Here is a 22,272-nt window from a genome sequence, read left to right as displayed (position 1 = left end):
AGCTGATCAGTCAGGGCTGAGAGACAATGTCAGGGTGATAGATTTCTAAACTGAGCTGGAGTTTGAGTTGGATGCAATCATGTCTAGGGCAGGTGTCTATAAAGCTGTTTAGGATGCTTAGCGGAGGTGCATCTCAGGACTCACCGTCATTGGTGGTTTGCTCACAGACAGGCTCACTCCATTCCCCAGCTTTGTTCCGATCAGGAAGAAACCCTCGAACTTGAACACAATAAGTTGTCCATGGATCCAGGTTTCTGAGGACCTCAAAGTCATACTGGGGAGTAATTTGAAACTAGTAATGGAGACAAAAATAAGAACATGACTAAGCAGTGAAAGAGCACCACCTTTTTTTTTTTTTCACATTTAACAGTTATAATAGCTGTTTTAGACTTAAAATAGGAAGGAGCAGGTAGCCGGTGCTCCTCTCAGTTCAGGGACCCTGAGGCCACTCAGGGGGTGCATCAAGGACTGACGGCGGTGCCCACAAACCATTTCGGTTCCCAAATTCTCCAGCTTAAATGACATACAAGCCATCACTTCTTTTTTAAAAAAGATAAAGCAGGCCAGGTGTGTTGGCTCATGCCTGTAATCACAGCACTTTGGGAGACTGAGGAGTTTGAGACCAGCCTAGTCAACATGGCAAAACCCCATCTCTACTAAACATACAAAAAATTAGCCAGGCGTGGTGGCGCACGAGAATTGCTTGAACTTGGGAGGTGAAGTTGCAGTGAGCCGGGATCACCCCACACTGCACTCCAGCCTAGGTGACAGAGCGAGACTCTGTCTCAGAAATAAAGAAATAAAGAAAATAAACCGGTCTTTTAATTGTTATTTTTTTTGAGATGGAGTTTCACTCTTGTCATCCAGGCTGGAGTGCAGTGGCGCGATCATGGCTCATTGCAACCTCCGTTGCCAGGCTCAAGCAATTCTCCTGCCTCAGCCTCCCGAGTAGCTGAGAATACAGGTGCACACCACCACACCCAGGTAATTTTTTGGTATTTTTGTAGAGACGGGGTTTTGCCATGTTGGCCAGGCTTGTCTTGAACTCCTGACCTCAGGTGATCTGCCCACCTTGGCCTCTCAAAGTGCTGGGATTACAGTTGTGAGCCACCACACCCAGCCGCAATTGGTTATTTCTCTTTTGGGGTTGGGGTTGTTGACAGCATGCCTATATTCCTTTACTGCATGAGGAGCTAAGCCCATGGAGGTCAATAATTGGATTAGACTCATGGAATATATGAAGAAAATGGTTTAACTTCTAATAAGTAAATTAAAAGACCAAAAGCAAATCAAAGCAACAACTGAAAAAAATGGCAGCTTGCCGTTCCAGAAGTCCATTGCCTCTAAAACCTTACAATGCAAATTTTTTCAAAGATTAAACTCAGAGGCAAGCAGGTAAGGTGGTGGCATAGCAGTAGAGGGACCTTCTTAATCCCCGCTAGGGCTTTTTCTGCCCTTTCGCGTCTGGGCAACTTCTGGTTTTATCTTCTCACTTTCTCCCAACAGGAAGAAAGAATTCTCAAAAGCCCTTCGTGCTGTGAGTTTAGGGACCTAGTCTGGCACCGCCTCAGGAATCTCTGCATTCTAGAGGGGAACCATATAAGCCTGCATTGATACAAAAATTAGCCAGGTGTGGTGGCGGGTGCCTATAATCACAGCTACTTGGGAGGCTGATGCAGGAGAATTGCTTGAACCCAGGAGGTGGAGGTTGCAGTAAGCTGAGATCGCACCACTGCTTTCCAGCCTGGGCAATGACAGACTGCGACTCTGCCTCAAAAAAAACCCCAAAAAAACCTGTATTGGTGGCATCACAGGCACCTGTGAGAGTAGCAGTGCAGCAGGCAGCCTTTCCACACTTGGTAAGTCACACTGAAGGTTGCCACACAACTGGCCAAAGGGAGAGGACAAATGTGTAACCAGATGCCCATGTTGTGGGCATGTGTGAGAAAAGAAGCTAAACAGTAAGTGGAGTTTGCACTGACCCTGCTTACTGTAAAACTAGATCCTTAATTGAGGTCTGTTGCTAGCTCCCAGAGGGGAGCGATCTGCTCTTATCTTTATACCCCAGGGCTTAGCAGAGATGCCTGCATTTGATCAGTGATTGTGAGTATCAGAATTCATATGTTGAAACTTAACTGTCAATATGATAGGACTCAGAGGTGGAGGCTTTCGGAAGTGATTAAATAATGAGGGCAGAACCTTCCTGAATGCCATTGGTGACCTTAGAAAAGAGCAGCAAGGGAGCTGTTTACACCCTTGCCCTTTGCCTTCCACCATCTAGGAGGCAGAGCGCACCAGTGCTCACCAGACACTGAATCTGCTGGTGCCTTGATCTTGGACTTCCCAGCCTGCAGAACTGTGAGAAATAAATTTCTAGTGTTTATAAGTTACCTAGTCTGTGGTATTTTGTTGTGGCAGCAGGAATGGACTAAGACACTGCATCATTTAATGGAACATTTTTTGGGGAAAAAAATTAACTTGAGATTTTTTGGGCTATGCAGTGTGTGTATATAAATTTAACTACATCAGTCCTAAGATAATAAACATGGGTGATCCCTTCTTCCCAAACACTTTGAGAATTAAGTGGTAAAATCAACATTTAATGTGGAAGGGATAACATATATGTAATATGACATACATAACATATATATGTCAGTTTAGGACCATGAATGGCATTCAGCTCAGAAGCATTAGGTATCAGAATAAACCTTGACCAAAGATGAATAAAAATAACCTTAACATGTCTAGCAAAGAGGAAGGAAACCTCATGTACTGATGTACTGACCATATATACATCATTCCAGGCAATGGGATGAGTTTATATTTTCTATTATTTCATTAAATTCCCCAACAATCTTATGAAGTAGGTTATTATCCTTGTTTTATTAATAAAGTAAGTTATTATGCCCATTTTGCAGACTTGAGGAGGCTGGGGTCAAGAAAGTGACCAATGGCACATGGTGGCAGGGGCGATATTCCGATCAGATCTTTTGACTCCAAGCCCGTGTTTTTAAAGAAATTGTCCCCTAAAGAATAGAGCAACAAGGGGCTGTCTTGACCATGGACGTCCCTGATTTGTGGTATGTGTGGGACACAGGGGTTGATGTCATGGGACAGTTGTCAATTTGCTGATCAACTAATTCAGCCAGCTCCAAGTTCCCTCAGCTAACTCTGACTCAACTGTGCCTTCCCCTGCAACTGCCCTTCAGGGAGGGAAAGGTCTGCTGTCACTGTGCAGACTTTGTCCTGAAAGTCTGCTCTACACATATCCCTAAGGGGTCTGGGAAGCTTGAGCCAGAGATACCAGTAACCCCTCAGTCTGGGAAGCTCTTGGCTTACAGAGGACCAGTCCATAAGATGCTGCCACCCTGCAAGATTCTGCAAAGAATATGAAAGCCTACTACCTCTGAAATGCAATTAGCCAAGCTTACCTTTTCATCAGTACCGTTTTTCCAGTATTGCACATTATAAGTCCATGAGTTATACACATTCTTCATAGTCCAAGTTTCGTATTCATTCTCAATTTTAGGGGCTAAGAAACGCATATGTAAAGAATCAGCAAGTACTTCTACTTGCATTCCAGGGGGTCCAATAATGGCTAAGCAGAAGAACAAACAAAATGACAATCAAAAATCACATTTTAAAAATTTCAACATTAATTTTTCATAACCATGCAGAACAATTAGTCCACGGAAGTACACTGCTTTGATATACTATTGTCATGACATTGATTGACATGGCTAAGAAGGATAGTTGGATTTAGTTTCTTTTAAAAAATCTGATAATCTTTGTCTATTAATGAAGTTTAGTCCACTTATGTTTATTGTGGTTTCTGATACATTTGGAATTATTCCAGCTATATTATTATGTATTTTCTATAAGGATTTCTTTTTAAGTTTCTATTTTATGTTTTTGGTGTCTTCTCCTCCTCTTTTATTTCTGTTTTTTGTTGGCTTGAATTTTATTTCCTTTTTTAGGATGGAAGCTACAGATGGCATCTCTATTGTTTTTAGTGGCCACCTTTACATGTTTAACATATATAATTAACCATATATATTTCCAACAATGTCTAAAGCTGTTTCCCTTCTGAATGTTCTTTTACTAGATATTCATGTGGCTGGCTCCTTCACTTCATTTGGGTCTCTGCTCAAATGCTACTTCCTCAGAGAGACTGTATCTTACCATTCTATGTAGAAGTGCAGCTCCCATTACTTTCTGTCCTATTACCTTGCTTCAGTCTTCTTAAGAACCACAGTCACTACCTGTCATATAATATGTATCTATTTATTTATTATCTGTATTCCTGATTAGCACACATATGCTCCATGAGGTATTTTGTCTCGTTCATTGTTGTAGCTTCAGTGCTCAGAATGCAGCTGTTACACAGATGTACTCAATAATAACTATAGAATGGTTCATAAATGGTTCCGGGCAATCATGGTGTTTGAGTTCTGTCCTGTATTCTTCTTTGGCTGCTGTTACTTTTTCAGGGCTGTTAATGGACCTGCTTATATCATTCTAAAGTGCTCGTCTGAAAACCAGACAAGAAAACTTGTTGGAATACTTTGCCAAAGCCAAGCATAAACAGGTTATGCATGATGCCTGGAAGCACTTTCCTATCACTAAAATACATAGACTTCAAGAGGCAAATCTCCAATATTGGGTAGTAGTTGCTAAGAGCACAGATGCAAGAGCCTGGGTCTGAATCCTTGCTCAGTCACTCATGACCTGTATGACTTTTTGACAAGCTGCTTAACCGTGTTGTACCTAGGTCCTAAAGGGAACTTCCATGGATGGGAGCTAACAGAATTTGGGACAAGTTAGGACATGGTAAGACAGCAATTATAGGAGCAAAAACTTGTACTTTTAACTATTGTGAAACTTACTTTTCTGTTCATCTTTTCTTTGTTTTTGTAAAGGTACCGTTAGAAAAGATAATCTAACTTTGATAATTTATGATTCCAAAAGTAAGATGTTTTTACCCAGGCTTGGGATGGAATTGGGAAAGGGAAGAAAGGCATCCTAGCCTCCTTCTCTACCAGGGAGGATGTAATTGTGGGGGACATGGGGGTCCAGAGCAGGGACTGGCATAAAGACCGCTCCCCATATAGAGACAGTTCTTTTTTTGAGATAAGACTTCACTCTGGTCACCCAGGCTGCTGGAGTGCAGTAGTGTGATAATGGCTCACTGCAGCCTTGACTTCCCAGGCTCAGGTGACTCTCCCACCTCAGCCTCCCAAGTAGCTGGGACTACAAGCACACTCCATCATGCTTGGCTAATTTTTTTTTTTTTTGGTATTTTTTTTGTTTTTAGTAGAGACGGGGTTTCACCATGTTGCCCTGGCTGGTCTTAAATTCCTGGGCTCAAGGACAAGCATGGTGGTTCACGTCTGTAATCCCAGCACTTTGGGAGGCTGAGGCAGTTGGATCACTTAAGGTCAGGAGTTCAAGACCAGCCTGGCCAACCTGGTGACACCCTGTCTCTACTAAAAATACAGAAAAATTTAGCTGGGCATGGTGGCAGGCACTTGAAGTTCCAGCTACTCAGGAGGCTGAGGCACGAGAATCACTTGAACCCTGGAGGCAGTTTTCAGTGATCTGACATCAGCCACTGCACTTCAGCCTGGGTGTCAGAGTGAGACTTCGTCTCAAAAAAAAAAAAAAAAAAAAAGAAAAGAAGAAAATTCCTGGGCTCAAGTGACCCACCACCTCAGCTTCCCAAAGTGTTGGGATTATAGACGTGAGCCACCATGCCTAGCCAGAGACAATTCTTTTAGTGCTTTTCTCTATGTGAGTTTTGAAGGGCTGTATGTGAATTTTGTGAATCAGGTTCTTTTAACCTCTAATCTTCTTTACTCTCTCAATTGCTAATATATGGTTTAATTAGTTTTCAACTCCTGATATTCTAAATATGCTCATCTCATATTTAGGGGACTCTGGTGGTCACCATGACCCTCCAAATCTAACCTGGGAACAACATATATATATATATATATATATATATATTTTTTTTTTTTTTTTTTTTTTTTTTTTTTTTGAGACTAAGTCTCGCTCTATTGCCCAGGTTGGAGTGCAGTGGCGTGATCTCGGCTCACTGCAATCTCTGCCCAACCTGGGAACAATTTTTGATGCTGACCAACCAGTCTGACCCAACCCACCTGCCATCAGCCCTATCCCTCCCTCTGTCCTTCGCTCTGGGCAAGCTGGCTGTCTGCATCAGATTTTCCATCTCTACACCTGCCTTCATTCTTTTGCCTATCACGTTATATTTCTTTGTTTAAGTCATAATTCCATACTGATTTTCTCCCAGAAAATTCACCACAAGAATCCTTCCAGAACTTCTCCTTAACAGCACAGGCCCCAACATAGTCACATCTTTGAGGCACTGAAGGTGTTAGATTTATATTTAATTGTTGCATTGATAATATGCCTATCTTTTTCTGTCTCTCCCATGAATTTCTTTAGGGATACAACTCTCTTTATTATATTCCTTAAGCTCCTTGTGCAAGGCCATCCATTTGTGGGCCCTCAAAGAATTCTTGTTGATGGACCAACCAATGTGGAAAAAAACAAGGCAAGATGATGACATTACAAAAAAAGGGAAAACAAAATGGCTTACTGTCATCCACAGGACAGAAGGTGATGTTTACCCAGTCTGAATGCTCATCTGCAAATTCAGCCCTGACTCTCAAGGTGTGGTCACCGTACTTGGAAAGACTTGAGAAATCACATTCCGTCAAGGTAGTACTCATGCATTTATCTTGGAATATCCTATAACTACACAATCAAAAAGACAGGTCAATCAGGAGAATTCTAGCTTCAGTCTCCCTGAGGCTGACTGGTACTTAATTTGGAGGCAGCGGGGCGGGAGTGGAAACTGTGTTAAACATAGAAATAGGCGTCTTCGAAACAGAACTTCTCAGAGACTTGAACATCTTAATGACTACGTGCCTCTCCAAGGGGTTGAGTATTCAGCATACTTGACCGAGAAAGCGTCCTTCCTTGATTATCTATTTTTGAAAGCAGGGGCACGTGATTTATGAGACATTGATTTACAAAGATTTACTAAAATAAAGATATTACAATGATTTTCAATAAAGTCATGCGCCGCATAATGACATTTTGGTAGACGACAGACCACATGTACAACAGTGGTGCCCTAAGATAAATACTGTATTTTTACTGTACCTTTTCTGTGTTTAAATACATTTAGATGTACACATAGCTCGTTTTATTGTGATTTGCTTTATTGTACTTCACAAATATTGCATTTTACAAATCGAAGGTCTGTGGCAACCCTGCCTTGAGCAAACCTATAGGTGCCATTTTTCCAGCAGCACATGCTCACTTCATGTCTTTAGGTCACATTTTGGTAATTCTCACAATATTTCAAACCTTTTCATCACAATTATATGTGTTATGGTGATCTGTGATCAGTGATCTTTGATGTTACTGTTGTAATTGTTTTGGGGCACCATGAACCACACCTATATAAGACAGTGAAATTAATCAACAGATGTGAGTGTTCTGACTTCTCTACCCAATGGCCACTCCCCTGCCTCTCTCCTTCTCCTTGGGCCTCCCTATTCCAAAAGCTGCAAATGATTAAGCTTAGTGAGGACGGCATATTGCAGGCCACAACAGGCCTCTTGGGCCAAACCGTTAGCCAAGTTGTGAATGCAAAGGAAAAGTTATTGAAGGAAATTTAAAGTGCTACTCCAGTGAACACATTAATGATAAGAAAGCAAAACAGCCTTATTGATAATATGGAGAAAGTCTCAGTGGTCTGGATAGAAGATCAAACCAGCCACACCATTCCCTTAAGCCAAAGTCTAATCCACAGCAAGACTCTAACACTCCAATTCTGTGAAGGCTTAAAGAGGTGAGGAAGCTGCAGAAGAAAAGTTGGGGCTGGGTGCGGTGGCTCACGCCTGTAATCCCAGCACTTTGTGAGGCCGAGGCGGGTGGATCATCAGGTCAGGAGTTCGAGACCAGCCTGACCAACATGGTGAAACCCCATCTCTACTGAAAATACAAAAAAATTAGCCGGCGTGGTGGCATGCACCTGTAATCTCAGCTACTCAGGAGGCTGAGGCAGGAGAATCACTTGAACCCAGGAGGCAGAGGTTGTAGTGAGCTGAGATTGTGTCACTGTATTCCAGCTTGGGCAACAGAGCGAGACTCCATCTCAAAAAAAACAAAAAAAACAAAAAAAAAAAAAAGAAAAATTGGAAGTTAGCAGAGGTTGGTTCATAAGGTTTAAGGACGGAAGCCATCTCCATAACATAAAAGTGCAAGGTGACGCAGCAAGTGCTGATGTAGAAGCTGCAGCAAGTTATCCAGAAGATCTAGCTAAAATGATGAAGGTGGCTACTCTAAACAACAGATTTTTAATGTAGATGGAACAACCTTTTATTAAGATGTCATCTAGGACTTTCATAGCTACAGAGGAGAAGTCAATGCCTGGCTGCAAAGCTTCAAAGAACAGGCTGACTCTTGTTAAGGGCTAATGTAGCTGGTGACTTTAAATTGAAGCCAACACTGGATTACCATTTTGAAAATCCGAGAGCTCTTAAGAATTATGCCAAATCTACTCTGCCTGTGCTCTACAAATGGAACAACAAAGCCTGGAGGACGGCACATCTGTTTACAGCATGGTTTACTGAATATTTTAAGCCCAGTATTAAGACCTACCACTCAGGATAAAAAGTTTTCTCTCAAAATATTACCTCTCATTGACAATGTACCTGGTTCCCCAAGAGCTCTGATGGAGATTTAAAAGGAAATTAATGCTGTTTTCATGCCTGCTAACACAACATCCATTTTGCAGCCCATGGGTCAAGGAGCTATTTCGACTTTCAAATCTTATTATTTAAGAAATATATTTTGAAGCCAGGCACAGTGGCTCATGCCTGTAATCTGAGCACTTTGGGAGGCCAAGGTGGGCAAATCACTTAAGGCAGGAGTTCGAGACCAGCCTGGCCAACATGGCGAAACCCTGACTTTACTAAAAAAAAATACAAAAATTAGCCTGGTGTGGTGTCACTACTTGGGAGGCTGAGGCAGGAGAATCACTTGAACCTGGGAGGTGGAAGCAGCAGTGATCCGAGATCATGCCACTGCACTTCAGCCTGGGCAACAGAGTGAGACTCCATCTTAAAAAATAAAATAAAATAAAATAAAGAAATATATTTTGTAAAGTTATAGCTGCCATAGATAGTGATTTCTCTGATGGATCTGGGTAAGGTAAATTGAAAACCTCCCAGAAAGGATTCACCATTCAAAAATGCCATTAAGAACATTGGTGATTCATAGGAGGAGGTCAAAATATAACATTAACAGGGGTTTGGAAGAAGCTGATTCCAACCCTCATAGATTACTTTAAGGGGTTCAAGACTTCAGTGGAGGAAGTAACTGCAGATGTGGTGAAAACAGCAAGATAACTAGAATTAGAAGCAGAACCTGAAGATGTGACTGAATTGCTCCAATCTCATGATAAAAGTTGAACAGATGAAGAGTTGTTTCTAAAGAGTGAGCAAAGAAAGTGGTTTCTTGAGATGGAATTTATTCCTGGCGAAGATGCTATGAACATTGTTGAAATGACAACAAAGAATTTAGAATATTACATAAACTTAGTTGATAGCAGGGTTTGAAAGGATTCCAATTTTGAAAGAAGTTCTTCTGTGAGTAAAATGCTACCAAACAGCATCTCACGCTACAGAGAAATCTGTCGTGAAAGGAAGAGTTAATTGATGCAGCAGACTTCATTGTCATCTTATTTCAAGAAACTGCCACAGTTACTGCAACTCAGCAACCACTACCCTCATCAGTCAGCAGCCATCCATATCAAGGCAAGATGCTCCACTTGCAAAAGGATTATGACTTGCTGAAGGCTCTGATGATTGCTAGCATTTTTCAGTAAGTATTTTAAAATTAAGCTGTGCACATTTTTTTAGACATAATGCTATCACACACTTAATGGACTACAGTATAAACATAATTTTTAGATGCACTGGGAAACAAAAAAATTCATGTGACTCACTATTGTGGTTTTAGCTTTATTGTGGTAGTCTGGAACCAAAACTACCTTATCTCTGTGATATGCCTATATACAAATACCATTGTGTTACGATTGCCTACAGGACTCAGTACAGTAACATGCTGTACAGGTTTACAGCCTGGGGCAATAGGCTAAACCACATAGCCTAGGTGTATACGAGGCTACACCATATAGGTTTGTGCAAGTACACTGTATGACGTTCACACAGCAAAACTGTCTAATGATGCATTTCTCAGAATGTACCCCAGTTGTTAAGTGACCCGTGACTGTCCTGTCCTATAAATGACTATCATTGCAATTACTCTGGAAAAATTATAAAACAATTCATCAGTCTCAGTCAGAACACCAGCCCCGACAGCAACCGCCAAAGGGAACATGACAGAAAGTGAAGTGGAAGAAAAGAGATGACATTTGGACATGCCTGTTGGATGCTAGGGAAATACAATCTCCTGAATCTAAGCTCGCAACAGCCAAGGAGGTGTAATTGCCTCCACGTGATCAAAGGAAGCCCAGGCTCTCATCCTGCAAAAAGTGAGGAGCTGGCCCGGCTCAGTGGCTCACGCCTATAATCCCAGCACTCTGGGAGGCCGAGGCAGAGGATCACTTGAGCCCTGGAGTTTGAGAACAACCTGGACAACGTGGTGAGTCCTTGTCTCTATAAAAAATGAAAAAATTATTTGGGTACGGTGGCATGCGCCTGTAGTCCTAGCTACTCAGTAGGCTAAGGAGGGAAGCTCGCTTGAGCCTTGGAGGTGGAGGATGCAGTGAGACGTGATTGCACCACTGCACTCCAGCCTGGGCAACAGAGTGAGACTGTCTCAAAAAATTAAATTTAATTTAAAAATTTATAAAATAAAATAAAAAAGTAAGGAGCTATTGGATTGGTCCCCCAAGGCATCTTCTGGTGCCAAAACCAATTTGGTTGCTCCCAGAAGTGATGATGAAAGTGATGCTGATAAAAATAACAACAGCCAACATTTATTAAGTACACAGGGGTCAGGCGTGGAGAGCCTAAGAAATCTGCCCAACTGAACTCAGATCTGTTTGACTTCATAGTCTAAGGTAGCACATCACACCTCACAGCATTCTTAGTGATACCTAGAAAAATCCCTTGCAAAAAGTAGATAGAGATCATTGGGATCATGCTATTTTTTCACTTAATATACCACAGATATTTGTCAATCAGTCATTTCTTCACGGCTGCTTAACATCTCATCATTTGGAAAATCTAGTGGTCATTTCATTAAGGGGGTTTTCTTACATGTGGCCATATTTTTTTTCCTCCTTCCCTTCTTTCTTCCCTTCCACCTTCCTTCTTTCCAACTCAAGTCCAGCTAATTAAAAAAAAAAAAAATTGTAGGGACAAGGGGCTGCTATGTTGCCCAGGCTGGTCTTGAACTCCTGGCCTCAAATGGTTATCCTACCTTGGCCCCCCAAAGTACTGGGATTACTGGCCCATTTCCTTCTTTTAAACGAATGCATCAATTGTCCAGCATGTGCAGTATTTCAAAAGTTGTTTTGCAATAACTTCCTTTTCACTAGGTTTTTTTTGTTGTTGTTGTTGTTTTTTTTTGAGATGGAGTCTCACTCTGTCATCCAGGCTGGACTGCAATGGCGCAATCTCGGCTTGCTGCAACCTCTGCCTCCTGGGTTCAAGTGATTCTCCTGCCTCAGCCTTCCGAGTAGCTGGGACTACAGGTATGCACCACCATGCCCGGCTAATTTTGTATTTTTAGTAGAGATGGGGTTTTGCCATGTTGGTAAGGCTGGTCTTGAACTCCTGACCTCAGGTGATCCACCCACCTTGGCCTCCCAAAGTGCTGGGATTACGGGCGTGAGCCACCGCGCCTGGCCTTCACTAGGTTATTTTTATTGCATGTACAAATATTTCCCCCCGCATTAAATAGGTAATATGACCCATTCCTCATATTTACATCTAATTGTTTTGGATGTTTTTATATTAAAATCACCAGTACATCCTCTGAAGTGCCCCCTGCTCTGGCCACCCTGCCCCAATGCACTCAAACAACAGAGAGGTTGTGCTGTGCAATTGCTGATGCTAAACTCTAAACAACTCTTTTGTAGAGCCACATGAGGGCAATCACATCTTTAGGGATCAAGTATCTTCCCCAAGGACACGCCCAGCACATATTTTGTTTTCTCCAGCACATGCCATACTCACTCTGTAGTTCCACACGGGGGAGACCTAGAACCTGGGTGTGGATACCCTCATGAAGTCACTTCAGGAAGTCATTGGGATCGCTAACATAAAAGATAAACATGCAAAGCCAAGTGCCTCGACTATAATGGCAAAAAAGCATGGCATGGGCTGGGTGTGGTGGCTCACGCCTGTAATCCCAGCACTTTGGGAGACTGAGGCAGGTGGATCACTTGAGGCCAGGAGTTCAAAACCAGCTTGACCAACATGGCGAAACCCCCTCTCTACTAGAAGTACAATAATCAGTTGGGCATGGTGGCATGTGCCTGTAGTCCCAGCTACTCAGGAGGCTGAGGCAGGAGAATCGCTTGAACCCAGGAGGTGGAGGCTGCAGTGAGCAGAGGTCGTGCCACTGCACTCCAGCCTTGGTGACAGAGTGAGACCCTGTCTCAAAGAAAAAAAAAAAAAGGCCGGGCGCGGTGGCTCACGCCTGTAATCCCAACACTTTGGGAAGCCGAGGCAGGCAGATCACGAGGTCAGGAGATCAAGACCATCCTGGCTAACACGGTGAAACAGCGTCTCTACTAAAAAATACAAAAAATTAGCTGGGCATGGTGGCGGGCGCCTGTAGTCCCAGCTACTCGGGAGGCTGAGGCAGGAGAATGGAGTGAACCTGGGAGGCGGAGGCTGCAGTGAGCTGAGATCGCGCCACTGCACTCCAGCCTGGGCGACAGAGCGAGACTCCATCTCAAAAAAAAAAAAAAAAAAAAAAAGAAAAAGAAAAAAACCAAACAAACCCAAACAGAACAAGAAAAACATAAACTACAGGGGAGAGAGACAGACAGAGAAGAAAGTTAATTTTCCACAGTAAAATTTCTGTGGCTATTCAGACTGAGTAGAGAAAGCACAGAAAGCAAATGATAAAGCCAATCAGTACTAGAAAATGCACATCAGGAAAAAAATCAATTATAGAATATGACCTCCTTTAATCCTTGGGACAGCTGACAGTACTGGACTATGGACTGTAAATTAGATACAAGTATTGTATGAATGTAAAAGTTCCTGAGCTTCTCACTGTACCATGTGATGTAAGAGATTATCCTTGTTCTTGTGAAATACACAGTGAAATATTACAGCACAAAGGGCATGAGAGAGAAAGAGGAAGGGAGAGAATGTGACCAACATTAAAAATTGGTGAATCTGGGCCGGGCGTGGTGGCTTACGCCTGTAATCCCAGCACTTCGGGAAGCCGAGGCGGGTGGATCATGAGGTCAGGAGGTCGAGACCATCCTGGCTAACACGGTGAAACCCCGTCTCTACTAAAAATACAAAAAATTAGCTGGGCGTGGTGTTGCCCGCCTGTAGTTCCAACTACTCGGGAGGCTGAGGCAGGAGAATAGCGTGAACCCGAGAGGCAGAGGTTGCAGTGAGCCGAGATTGCGCCACTGCACTCCAGCCTGGGCGACAGAGTGAGACTCCGTCTCATTAAAAAAAAAAAAAAAATTGGTGAATCTGATTGTAGGCTATCTGGAAATTCTTTGTATTCTACTTAAAATTTTGAAATGTTCTGTTAGTCTGGAATTATTTTGAACTAAAAGTTAAAAAACAAAAGCCAGCAACGCACAGACGAGGACTATCTTATTCATCTTTCTACTTCTTCTCTGATGTAGCAGGCCTTGGAGATTTTTGTGAAATGACAGCTGGACCTGGGAACAAATTTCCTCCTACCTCACTGAAGGACTTGTCTATCTTCGTATGTTTCTGAGTCACTTAGAAAGCAGGTGTGTTGGCTTGTCAGCCTTGGGCCTCCTGCTGCTGTTTGCGCCTGGCCTAAAGGTGTGTCACCTGCAGTCCAGCATGTGGCATATGGTGGCAGGCTGCCAAGGGAGTGCTGGCACTGACTTCCTTCACCAGGCATAGGGAAACACTGACAGGCAGGAGAGGTAGAGGGCGTTCAGATCACCGCTGAGATGACCGTCTAGGGTGACACTCTTCCTTCACAGCCCCTGCTGTTGTCAGAGAATGGGGTTTTTAACAGTCAGTAGCTGTCTTACTTTTAATTTCAGGATGGAACCACGGAGAAACTGAGCACTCATTATGCAAATTATGTGCATCACACATGGCACTGGGGCATGATGTTATAATCCATTGGAGGGGAACAGGTGATATATGGTAGCAAGGGGCTTCCTGACTGCTTTGCATATCTCAGTTTCTTGGGTAGCATCCACTCAACATTGTTGACTTCTAGCAATACTACTCATACCTGGAGATGACAGCAGTGGTATTTTTCTTTTAAAATGTATCAACTGTGACAAACAAGCTAGGATCTGCACAGCATGAGGTTACCACTATGGCTGATTATATCTACGTATGCATGATAAAATGTCTATATCTGCCAGCAGCCCTGTGATCAACAGTCAAATCATCAACCATCACAACTAGAAAACCTAAAAGAGAAAAGATGGCCATGAGAATTTCCCAGACAGAAAAAGGCTGGCAGGGAGGCTCCCTGAGGGCTGTCACAGTCACACGGTGACAGTAGTCAGACTCCCTCCTGTGGCCCAACCCAGTGACCAGCCCAGGGCTGGCTCCTCCGGTGCGTTCCTGCCAATAGTGAGGCCAGACCCACCTTAGGTACTGAGCTGTGAAAGTCAGGTTCCCTTTGGCAAAAGCAGGTGACTCCCACTGTAGAATATTCTTGAAATTAACAGAATTCATTCTGACATTTTCGGGAGGTGGTACCATTCCTAATGCTATGAAAATAAGACAAAAACATTTACAACCTTTTTCCTCAAAACGGATGCCCATGAAAAAGCCCACATCCAGCACTTGGTTCTCCTCTATGGCTCCATGTCTTCAAAGGCCACGTGGGTGAGGGAGGGAGAGAGAGACAGGTTGGCTGTGCTGAGGAGTCTAGATTTTCTTTGAACAGCCATGAGGAGAAATTTCTGGAGGGGCAAGAGTAAAATGGGGACAGACAAAGGAGCTTTGGATTTGTGCGGTGGCAGAAAGGTATGAGGGGGTAGGGTTGGTACATGGATTTCAGATATATTTCCAGAGTTAAAAACAAACTGGAGACTTCCTGACACATTTGATGCATAAAAGCTGAGGTCAATGTTCATTTTGGGCTTAAGCAGCTGGTGCCCCGATTGGAACTCAGCTGGGGAACTCACAAGTCCCATTGGAGCTGCATTAGGTTGGAGATACTGGAGAGAGGCTGAAGTAGGAATGTCAGGGAGACAGCCAGATGAATGAGCCCAGAGGTCACACCAAGAACAGATGTGGGCTAGAGACAGAAATTATTTCCAAACCTTTTAATAGAAAATTCAAAACCTGGCCAGGCATGGTGGCTCACGCCTGTAATCCCAGCTCTTTGGGAAGCCGAGGCAGGTGAATCACCTGAGGTCAGGAGTTCGAGACCAGCCTGGCCAACATGGCGAAACCCCATCTCCAATAAAAATACAAAAATTAGCCAGGCGTAGTGGCACACACCTGTAATTCCAGCTACTCGGGAGGCTGAGGGAGGAAAATCGCTTGAGCCCGGGAGGCGGAGGTGGCAGGGAGGCGAGATCAAGCCACTGCACTCCAGCCTGGGCGACAGCAACAGAGCAAAACGCTGTCTCAAAAAAAAAAAAAAAAAAAAAAAAAGGAAGAAGAAAGAAAAGAAAATTTGAAACCTACATGCAAGTAGAAAAGTAGAAGACTATAATAAACCACCACCCATCACCCAAATGGTACCAAGAGAGGTATAAATGTGCGAGTCATGGGCCTATAGCCCGTGTTTAATGCCAGGGTTTGGCTGAAATCCCCCAAAGGAACAGTGCCAGGGAAGGAGAGAAGAGGCCTTGGGCATCTCAATTAGCTACATAGAAACCTGACAGAGCAGGAGGGTCCCAAGCAGAGACAGCCTGACGGGGCGGGAAACCGGAGGGGTATCCCAGAAGGCCAGGGAAGAGTTGATGAGAAAGGAAGGAGGTGACCATGGTGTTATTGGAACCTAGACAGTCAATTTAGAGGAGAACAGAAAAAGTTTCAATGGATTTAGGTTTAGAAGCCATGGAGCTGGGGCGCTGGGGGGCAGAATCCAGATTTCAGGGTGCTGAGACCTGAACCGGAAGGAGGGGAGGTGCAGTGGGTGATGGGAGGCACATCTGTAGGGAGGGCTGGCACTGAGGTCGGGGAGGGCTGTCAGGGCACTCGGGGGCTGCTGGGGGCCTCCACTTGAACCGATGGTCTCCAGAAGGAGCAGATGACAGCCACGGTGGGATCTTGGGTCTTTTGGGGAAGCTACTTTATTTAGACGCCCGCCAGCAGAGAGCTGCAGGAGGACAGGGAGTCAAAAGACGCCGGGAGTCTCCCCTTAGTTTAGGGCCCAGACGGTCTGTAATTCGGGCGCGGACGGGGCTTTCTCCTGTTACAGAATCGACGGCAGCAGCAGCCTAGTAGCCTCTCAGCAGCCGGCCGTGGCGTTTGCATCTTCTGTCCCGAGGCCCCGATGGCTCTTAAGTCACTTGCAGGGCGCCCAGGGATGGGATCGGGGTGGTATCTCGCGGGGCCTCCCGGTTCCCAAGCGCGTCCCCCCCCGCGGACCCCTCACCTGACACCAGCAGGCAGCCACCCAGCCAGCTCCCAAGGCTCCGCGCCATGGACGGACGCTGGGGGGTTCCGCGGCTTCCTCCAAGCACACGACCCCCGTCCGCGCCCGGGAGCGCTTGTCCGCGGTGACTTCCGGGAACCAGCGGAGCGGGGCGGGGCGGAGTGGGGAGGGGCAGGGCAACCGGGCTCCTACCCCGCTGCAGGCCCCGCCCACCAGCCCGGGTCCGCCCGCCAGGAGCGGGGCACCGGCTTGGCAGATGCACACGAGGAAGAGGAAGGGATCCTCGCAAGCTTTGAAAGGCGCCGTCAAGTCAAATAAATGCCCTACAACACCAACCCAGGACTGAGATGTGGATGCTGGAATGACGGTGGTGGTGGTGGCCTTCAGTGTTCCCCAGGTTTTGTTCGGAGCACCGGCACGCCCTCTCTCTTGAAGTCCGCTCTCCGCACAGGTGAGTTAAAAGCACTTCAGCAGCAAATCCAGTCTGAAGGTCTTCTTTACCCTTCTCCTCCCCAGGGATAAACAACACAAAGCCAAGTCATCTTTACGCAAATAACTAGTTTCTTTCAGAGACTACGGAGAAAGCGTTAATTTCCTCTTTTTAACTTGATTAGTGGTTAGACGGGAAAATCCGGAGCTGTCCAATGTCTTGGGTAACATACAAGCATCGCCTGATGTCTGACGCCAGAACACCACGTAAAGTCAAGCAGAGGGAAGTGAATGCGCCCTAGGGCCCTGCAGGCCACCAAGAAGAGCTAGAGGGAGTTGGTGCAATCCTAGAGATGCCGGCAGGTGCACCAATCTGTGGCACACGTACGCTCTCCAATGGAAAACTGAAGACCACACCAAGTTTGTATTAAAAAAGTACTGTTGTTATTAGTTTTTACCAACCTCCAACCATTATACAAAATTTTAAAAAATACACAAACACACACACACACTCACAGCCATAGAGGTTATCCCAAAAGATCAACCCAGAATCTTTCAGAATATGACAGATGCATTGAGAAGGCAGATAAATTGATTCAAATACCAAAGGTCTCTTTCCTATGGAATTTCATTAGATTAAATAAGGTGTTCCCTCCTCACAGCCCTATCCTTTTGAGCAATGATATAATCTATTTAAAGTCCTTGAACTATAACTTGTATAATTTTTAGTTTTCCCCCTTTGAAGGGGCCTAAGAGAAAGGTTTGAGAAACCAGCTCTTGAGGTGGGGAGGGGTGAGGGGTAAGAGGGTCCTGTGCCTTTCATTCATCCTGGGAGCTTCTCAGGGTTGCAGCATTTCCACCTGTGTTTATTCTTGTACATTTTCTCATCTTTCTCCTGGGTTCCTAGGATCTTGGAGATTACCTAGTCCAATCCTTTTATTTCAGAAACAAAAAACCTGAGGCTCAGAGAGGCTAAGTCAAATGCCTAGGGTCACACATGGAAACTGTGGGAGCTGGATCCCTGAGTCCCACTCCTTAAACTGGTTGCTACATGACATTCTAGAACCTCTCCCCACCAACCCCCTTTTTAAAGACAGGGTCTGGCTCTGTCACTCAGGCTGAAGTGCAGTGACGTGATCTTGGCTCACTGCAACCTCCGCTTCCTGGGCTCAAGCCATTCTCCCACCTCAGCCTCCCAAGTAGCTGGGACAACAGGCACATGCCACTACGCCCAGTTAATTTTTCTAATTTTGTTTCGTAGAGACAAATTTGCCATGTTGCCCGAGCTGGTCTCAAATTACTGGCCTCAAGCGATACGCCTGCTTAGGCCTCCCAAAGTGCTGGGGTTACAGGCAGAAGCAATTGCTCGGGGGTCAGACTTCCCTTCCCCCGCCCACAACCCCCAACCCGGCCTAGATTCACAGGAACTGTAATCACAGCTGACACATTCGATTCAGAATCAGCACAGACAGCACTCTGAAAATTGTCAAATAGGGTCTCTGAAACTTGTATGCCACACTTCTCTTGAAGAACCTGAAGCATCTTTGTGTTTGCTTTTTTTAACCTTAAAATACGGCACTCAGGTTTTATCCCTCTCCCCGATGCCATGTTTCCTTTCTGTATTAGTCACATGCGTGATCCTAGAGTCTGTCTTCCCCACTTTAACTGGGGAGGGCTGGACAAGGTGGAATTCCAAGTGCAGGAGACAGGATGTGACATGGGTGAGGTGCCCAAGGCTCACCGACTGAAACTTTGATGGCTCTTCCCTGTTTCCTTGTGCAGGGCCACCGTTCTCTCCACTGCTCAGCTGGCTCTCCTCCTCCCTGCCTGCCTGCTTTGCAGCTCTTGCTACTATTTTCCTTTTCTTTCCCTGCTCCCCCCCGGCCCAATTTATTTCACAGAAATATCACAGGGCCAGCCAGGCACAGCAGCTCACCCCTGTAATCCCAGCACTTTGCGAGGCTGAGGAGGGCGGATCACTTGAGGTCAGGAGTTTGAGACCAGCCTGGCCAACATGGTAAAATCCTGTCTCTACTAAAAATACAAAAATGTGCTGGGCATGGTGGCAGACGCCTGTAATCCCAGCTACTTGCGAGGGAGGCTGAGGCAGGAGAATCACTTGAACCTGGGAGGCGGACGTTGCAGTGAGCCAAGATCACACCATTGCGCTCCAGCTTGGGCAACAGAACCAGACTCTGTCTCAAAAAAAAAGAAAAAAAAAAAGAAAAAAGAAATATCATAGGGTCCTGGACCACCTCTGAAACCACAGGGAACCCTGCTCCCTGGTAAACATGATGCAGAAACATCCTAAGTACATTTAGTGTAAAGGAAAGGTGCATACGTGCTTCCTTCAAAGTGCATCACTTTGAATATGTAAACAATGCACTGAATGATACTATGGTCCCCCTACTGGGAATGTGCATAGGTGATATCACCTGGAAGAACGGAACACTCTACAGTTTCCTACTCCTTCCCTCGGAGAACACTTGCAGACGATAAGGCAGCAAGTTAGGATGCAGGGACAGAGAACCCTGTAGGTGCTTGTCTGTCCAAGTTCATTCGATAGTTTTGGAGTCATCTCATTATATAACCATCCCCAAGGTCAACATCTGACTCAGAAGTGTCACTCTGATCAGATGGAGCATCTTCAGACCACAGGTCCTCTGAAGAGGGGCTGGGAAAGGTTGGCTGTGTCCCTTCCCCGCTGGCCAGCAAATGGCTTGATTGCACATTGTCAGGACCCTCTGGGTCAACCATCTCTTCTGGATGAGACGATATCATCAGAGGGGCTTCTTCTAAGTCGTCACTGTCCTCATCATCAAGAACCCTCAAAAACACAGAGTTTAAATCCACATTGAAGGTAATTCTGCCCCCAGACCCCTCAGTGGAGCTGTAGTCCTCTTCCGGAAAAGGGTCCTGGAGTGGACTCTCTCTCCTCTCACAGGGCCCACTCAAGAGTTCCAAGCGCTGAGGGCTGCCCTTTGGCGTCATGGGGAGCTCCACGTCAACCTCAGGCAGGTCAGGCTCCTCCTCGGACTCTGGATCTATAAACTGGGATTCTGTAGAGGTGGCAGAGGCCTGACCCAGAGGCCTGACAGTCAGTCCATGCATGGTATAGCCACCGCCACTTGTCCTGGGCGCTGCTGCCTCAGTATCGCTGTCACTCTCATCATCATAATTATAATCCCACACTTTCTTCTTTCTGTTGATGTAAATGACCTCCACCATATCCATGGCTTCCAACGGTGGCAGGTTAAGAAATGGCCAGGCTAAAAAGTTATGAAAATTCTTAAAAAAAAAAAAAAAAAGAAGAGAGTCCATATCAGCTGTGACTGTTTGCTCTTTATTTTTTACATAATAAAACTTAATCATTGGGGCACAGGGATGCACGCTTGTAATCCCAGCTACTGGGGAAGCTTAGGCAGGACGACTGTTTGAGCTCAGGAGTTTCAGACTGTAGTGCATTATGACCGCACCTGTGAATAGCCACTGCACTCCAGCCCTTAGCGAGACCTTGCCTCTAAAAAAATAAAAAATAAACTTAATGAGATTGACTGAATGATGCAGATGATGATGATAACAGCAATAATAACAGCTAACAGTTACACCATGCTTACTATATGCTGGGCATGACTCCTCTTGGTGCTTTATATATAATTTACCTTTCCCTTGCAACTGCTCTATGAGGTATGCTTACTATTCTTTTTTTTTTTGAGACGGAGTCTCGCTCTGTTGCCCAGGCTGGAGTGCAGTAGCGCAGTCTTGGCTCACTGCAACCGCCACCTCCCAGGTTCAAGCAATTCTCTGCCTCAGCCTCCTGAGTAGCTGGTATTACAGGCACTCGCCACTATGCCTGGCTAATTTTTGTATTTTTAGTAGAGACGGGGTTTCACCATATTGGCCAGGCTGGTCTTGAACTCTTGACCTCGTGATCTACCCGCCTCGGCCTCCCAAAGTGCTGGGTTTATAGGCGTGAGCCACCGTGCCTGGCCAGGCTTACTATTCTTATGCCCACTTTATAGATGAGAAAATGAGGTGCAGAGGTTAAGAAACTTGCTCAAGGTTTGTGACTAGTGAGTGGGAGCAGCTGCCTTTCAAACCAGGCAGGCTGTTGGCCACACAGACTATGTTCTGACTTACTCCTCTTAACTTCCTCTCCTTTGGCTGCTTCTTTATATTTTTAAGATACTTATATATTTTTAGAGCTAGGGTCTCACTCTGTAACCGAGGCTGGAGTGCAGTGGCGCGATCACAGCTCACTGCAGCCTCCACCTCCTGGGCTCAAGCAATCCTCTCACCACGTCCTTCTGAGTAGCTGAGACCACAGGCATGTGCCACGACGCCTGGCTAATTTATTTTTATTTTCTCTAAGGCAAGGTTTCCCTATATTGCCCAGGCTGGTCTCAAACTCCTGGGCTCAAATGATCCACCCGCCTCAGTCTCCCAAAGTGCTGAGATTACAGGCATGAGCCACTGCGCCCAGCCCTTTTTAAATCTTTTTATAGGATAAATCCACTTTGTGTATATGTTCCACTGACATAATCCAAAATAAAAAGATGATCCATATAAAAATGTTTATTGTACTATTCATCATGACCAAAGAAAAGAAAGAAAAGGAAAAGAAATCCAAATGCCCTATAGTTGAGAAATGGTTAAGTGAAAAATGGTATGTTAATAATAATGAAATTCTACCTGATCATTATAAATTATAGGTGATGAAGTATAAAAAAAACAAAAAAACAAAAAAAACCAAAACATTGCTGAGTGCAGTGGCTCACACCTGTAATCCCAGAACTTTGGGAGGCCAAGGCGGGTGGATCACTTGAAGTCAGGAATTCAAGACCAGCCTGGCCAACATAGCAAAATCCCATCTCTACGAAAAATGCAAAAATTAGCCAGGTGTGGTAGCACACGCCTGTAGTCCCAGCTACTTGAGAGGCTGAGGCACGAGAATTGCTTGAGCCTAGGAGGCAGAGGTTACAGTCAGCTGAGGTCACGCCACTGTACTCCAGCCTGGGTGACAGAGTG

At 45.0% G+C, this 22,272-nt stretch overlaps 2 protein-coding genes across 9 annotated transcripts in view; both read right to left on the bottom strand.

Annotated features, from left to right (window-relative positions):
- The window catches only part of IL10RB (interleukin 10 receptor subunit beta), a 46,710-nt gene extending 29,550 nt beyond the window's left edge, over nucleotides 1-17,160 (bottom strand). For 4 of the 5 annotated variants that reach the window (XM_054542774.2, XM_024239381.3, XM_024239379.3 and 1 more), the window contains exons 1-5: nucleotides 16,816-17,160; nucleotides 14,848-14,971; nucleotides 6,620-6,777; nucleotides 3,432-3,598; nucleotides 145-292 (exon numbers count right to left, since the gene is read on the bottom strand). In XM_054542774.2, coding sequence (XP_054398749.1) covers nucleotides 145-292; nucleotides 3,432-3,598; nucleotides 6,620-6,777; nucleotides 14,848-14,971; nucleotides 16,816-16,864 — 646 coding nt within the window. In that variant the 5' untranslated portion in view covers nucleotides 16,865-17,160. Of the gene's footprint in view, nucleotides 1-144; nucleotides 293-3,431; nucleotides 3,599-6,619; nucleotides 6,778-14,847; nucleotides 15,837-16,815 lie in introns of those variants that run through there. The other variant, XM_024239378.3, reaches the window with a different exon arrangement.
- Nucleotides 17,161-17,665: 505 nt separating this feature from the next.
- The window catches only part of IFNAR2 (interferon alpha and beta receptor subunit 2), a 35,554-nt gene continuing 30,947 nt past the window's right edge, over nucleotides 17,666-22,272 (bottom strand). For 2 of the 4 annotated variants that reach the window (XM_024239375.3, XM_024239374.3), the window contains exon 9: nucleotides 17,666-20,532. In XM_024239375.3, the coding sequence (XP_024095143.2) occupies nucleotides 19,819-20,532 (714 nt within the window). In that variant the 3' untranslated portion in view covers nucleotides 17,666-19,818. Of the gene's footprint in view, nucleotides 20,765-22,272 lie in introns of all 4 variants that reach the window. The other 2 variants (XM_024239377.3, XM_024239376.3) reach the window with 2 other exon arrangements.

Source organism: Pongo abelii, chromosome 22 (genome assembly GCF_028885655.2).
Source record: "Pongo abelii isolate AG06213 chromosome 22, NHGRI_mPonAbe1-v2.0_pri, whole genome shotgun sequence".
In the NCBI taxonomy this organism is placed as follows: Eukaryota; Metazoa; Chordata; class Mammalia; order Primates; family Hominidae; genus Pongo; species Pongo abelii.
The sequence above is the reverse complement of the archived record's forward strand: the minus strand, read 5'-3'. Positions and strand labels throughout refer to the sequence as shown.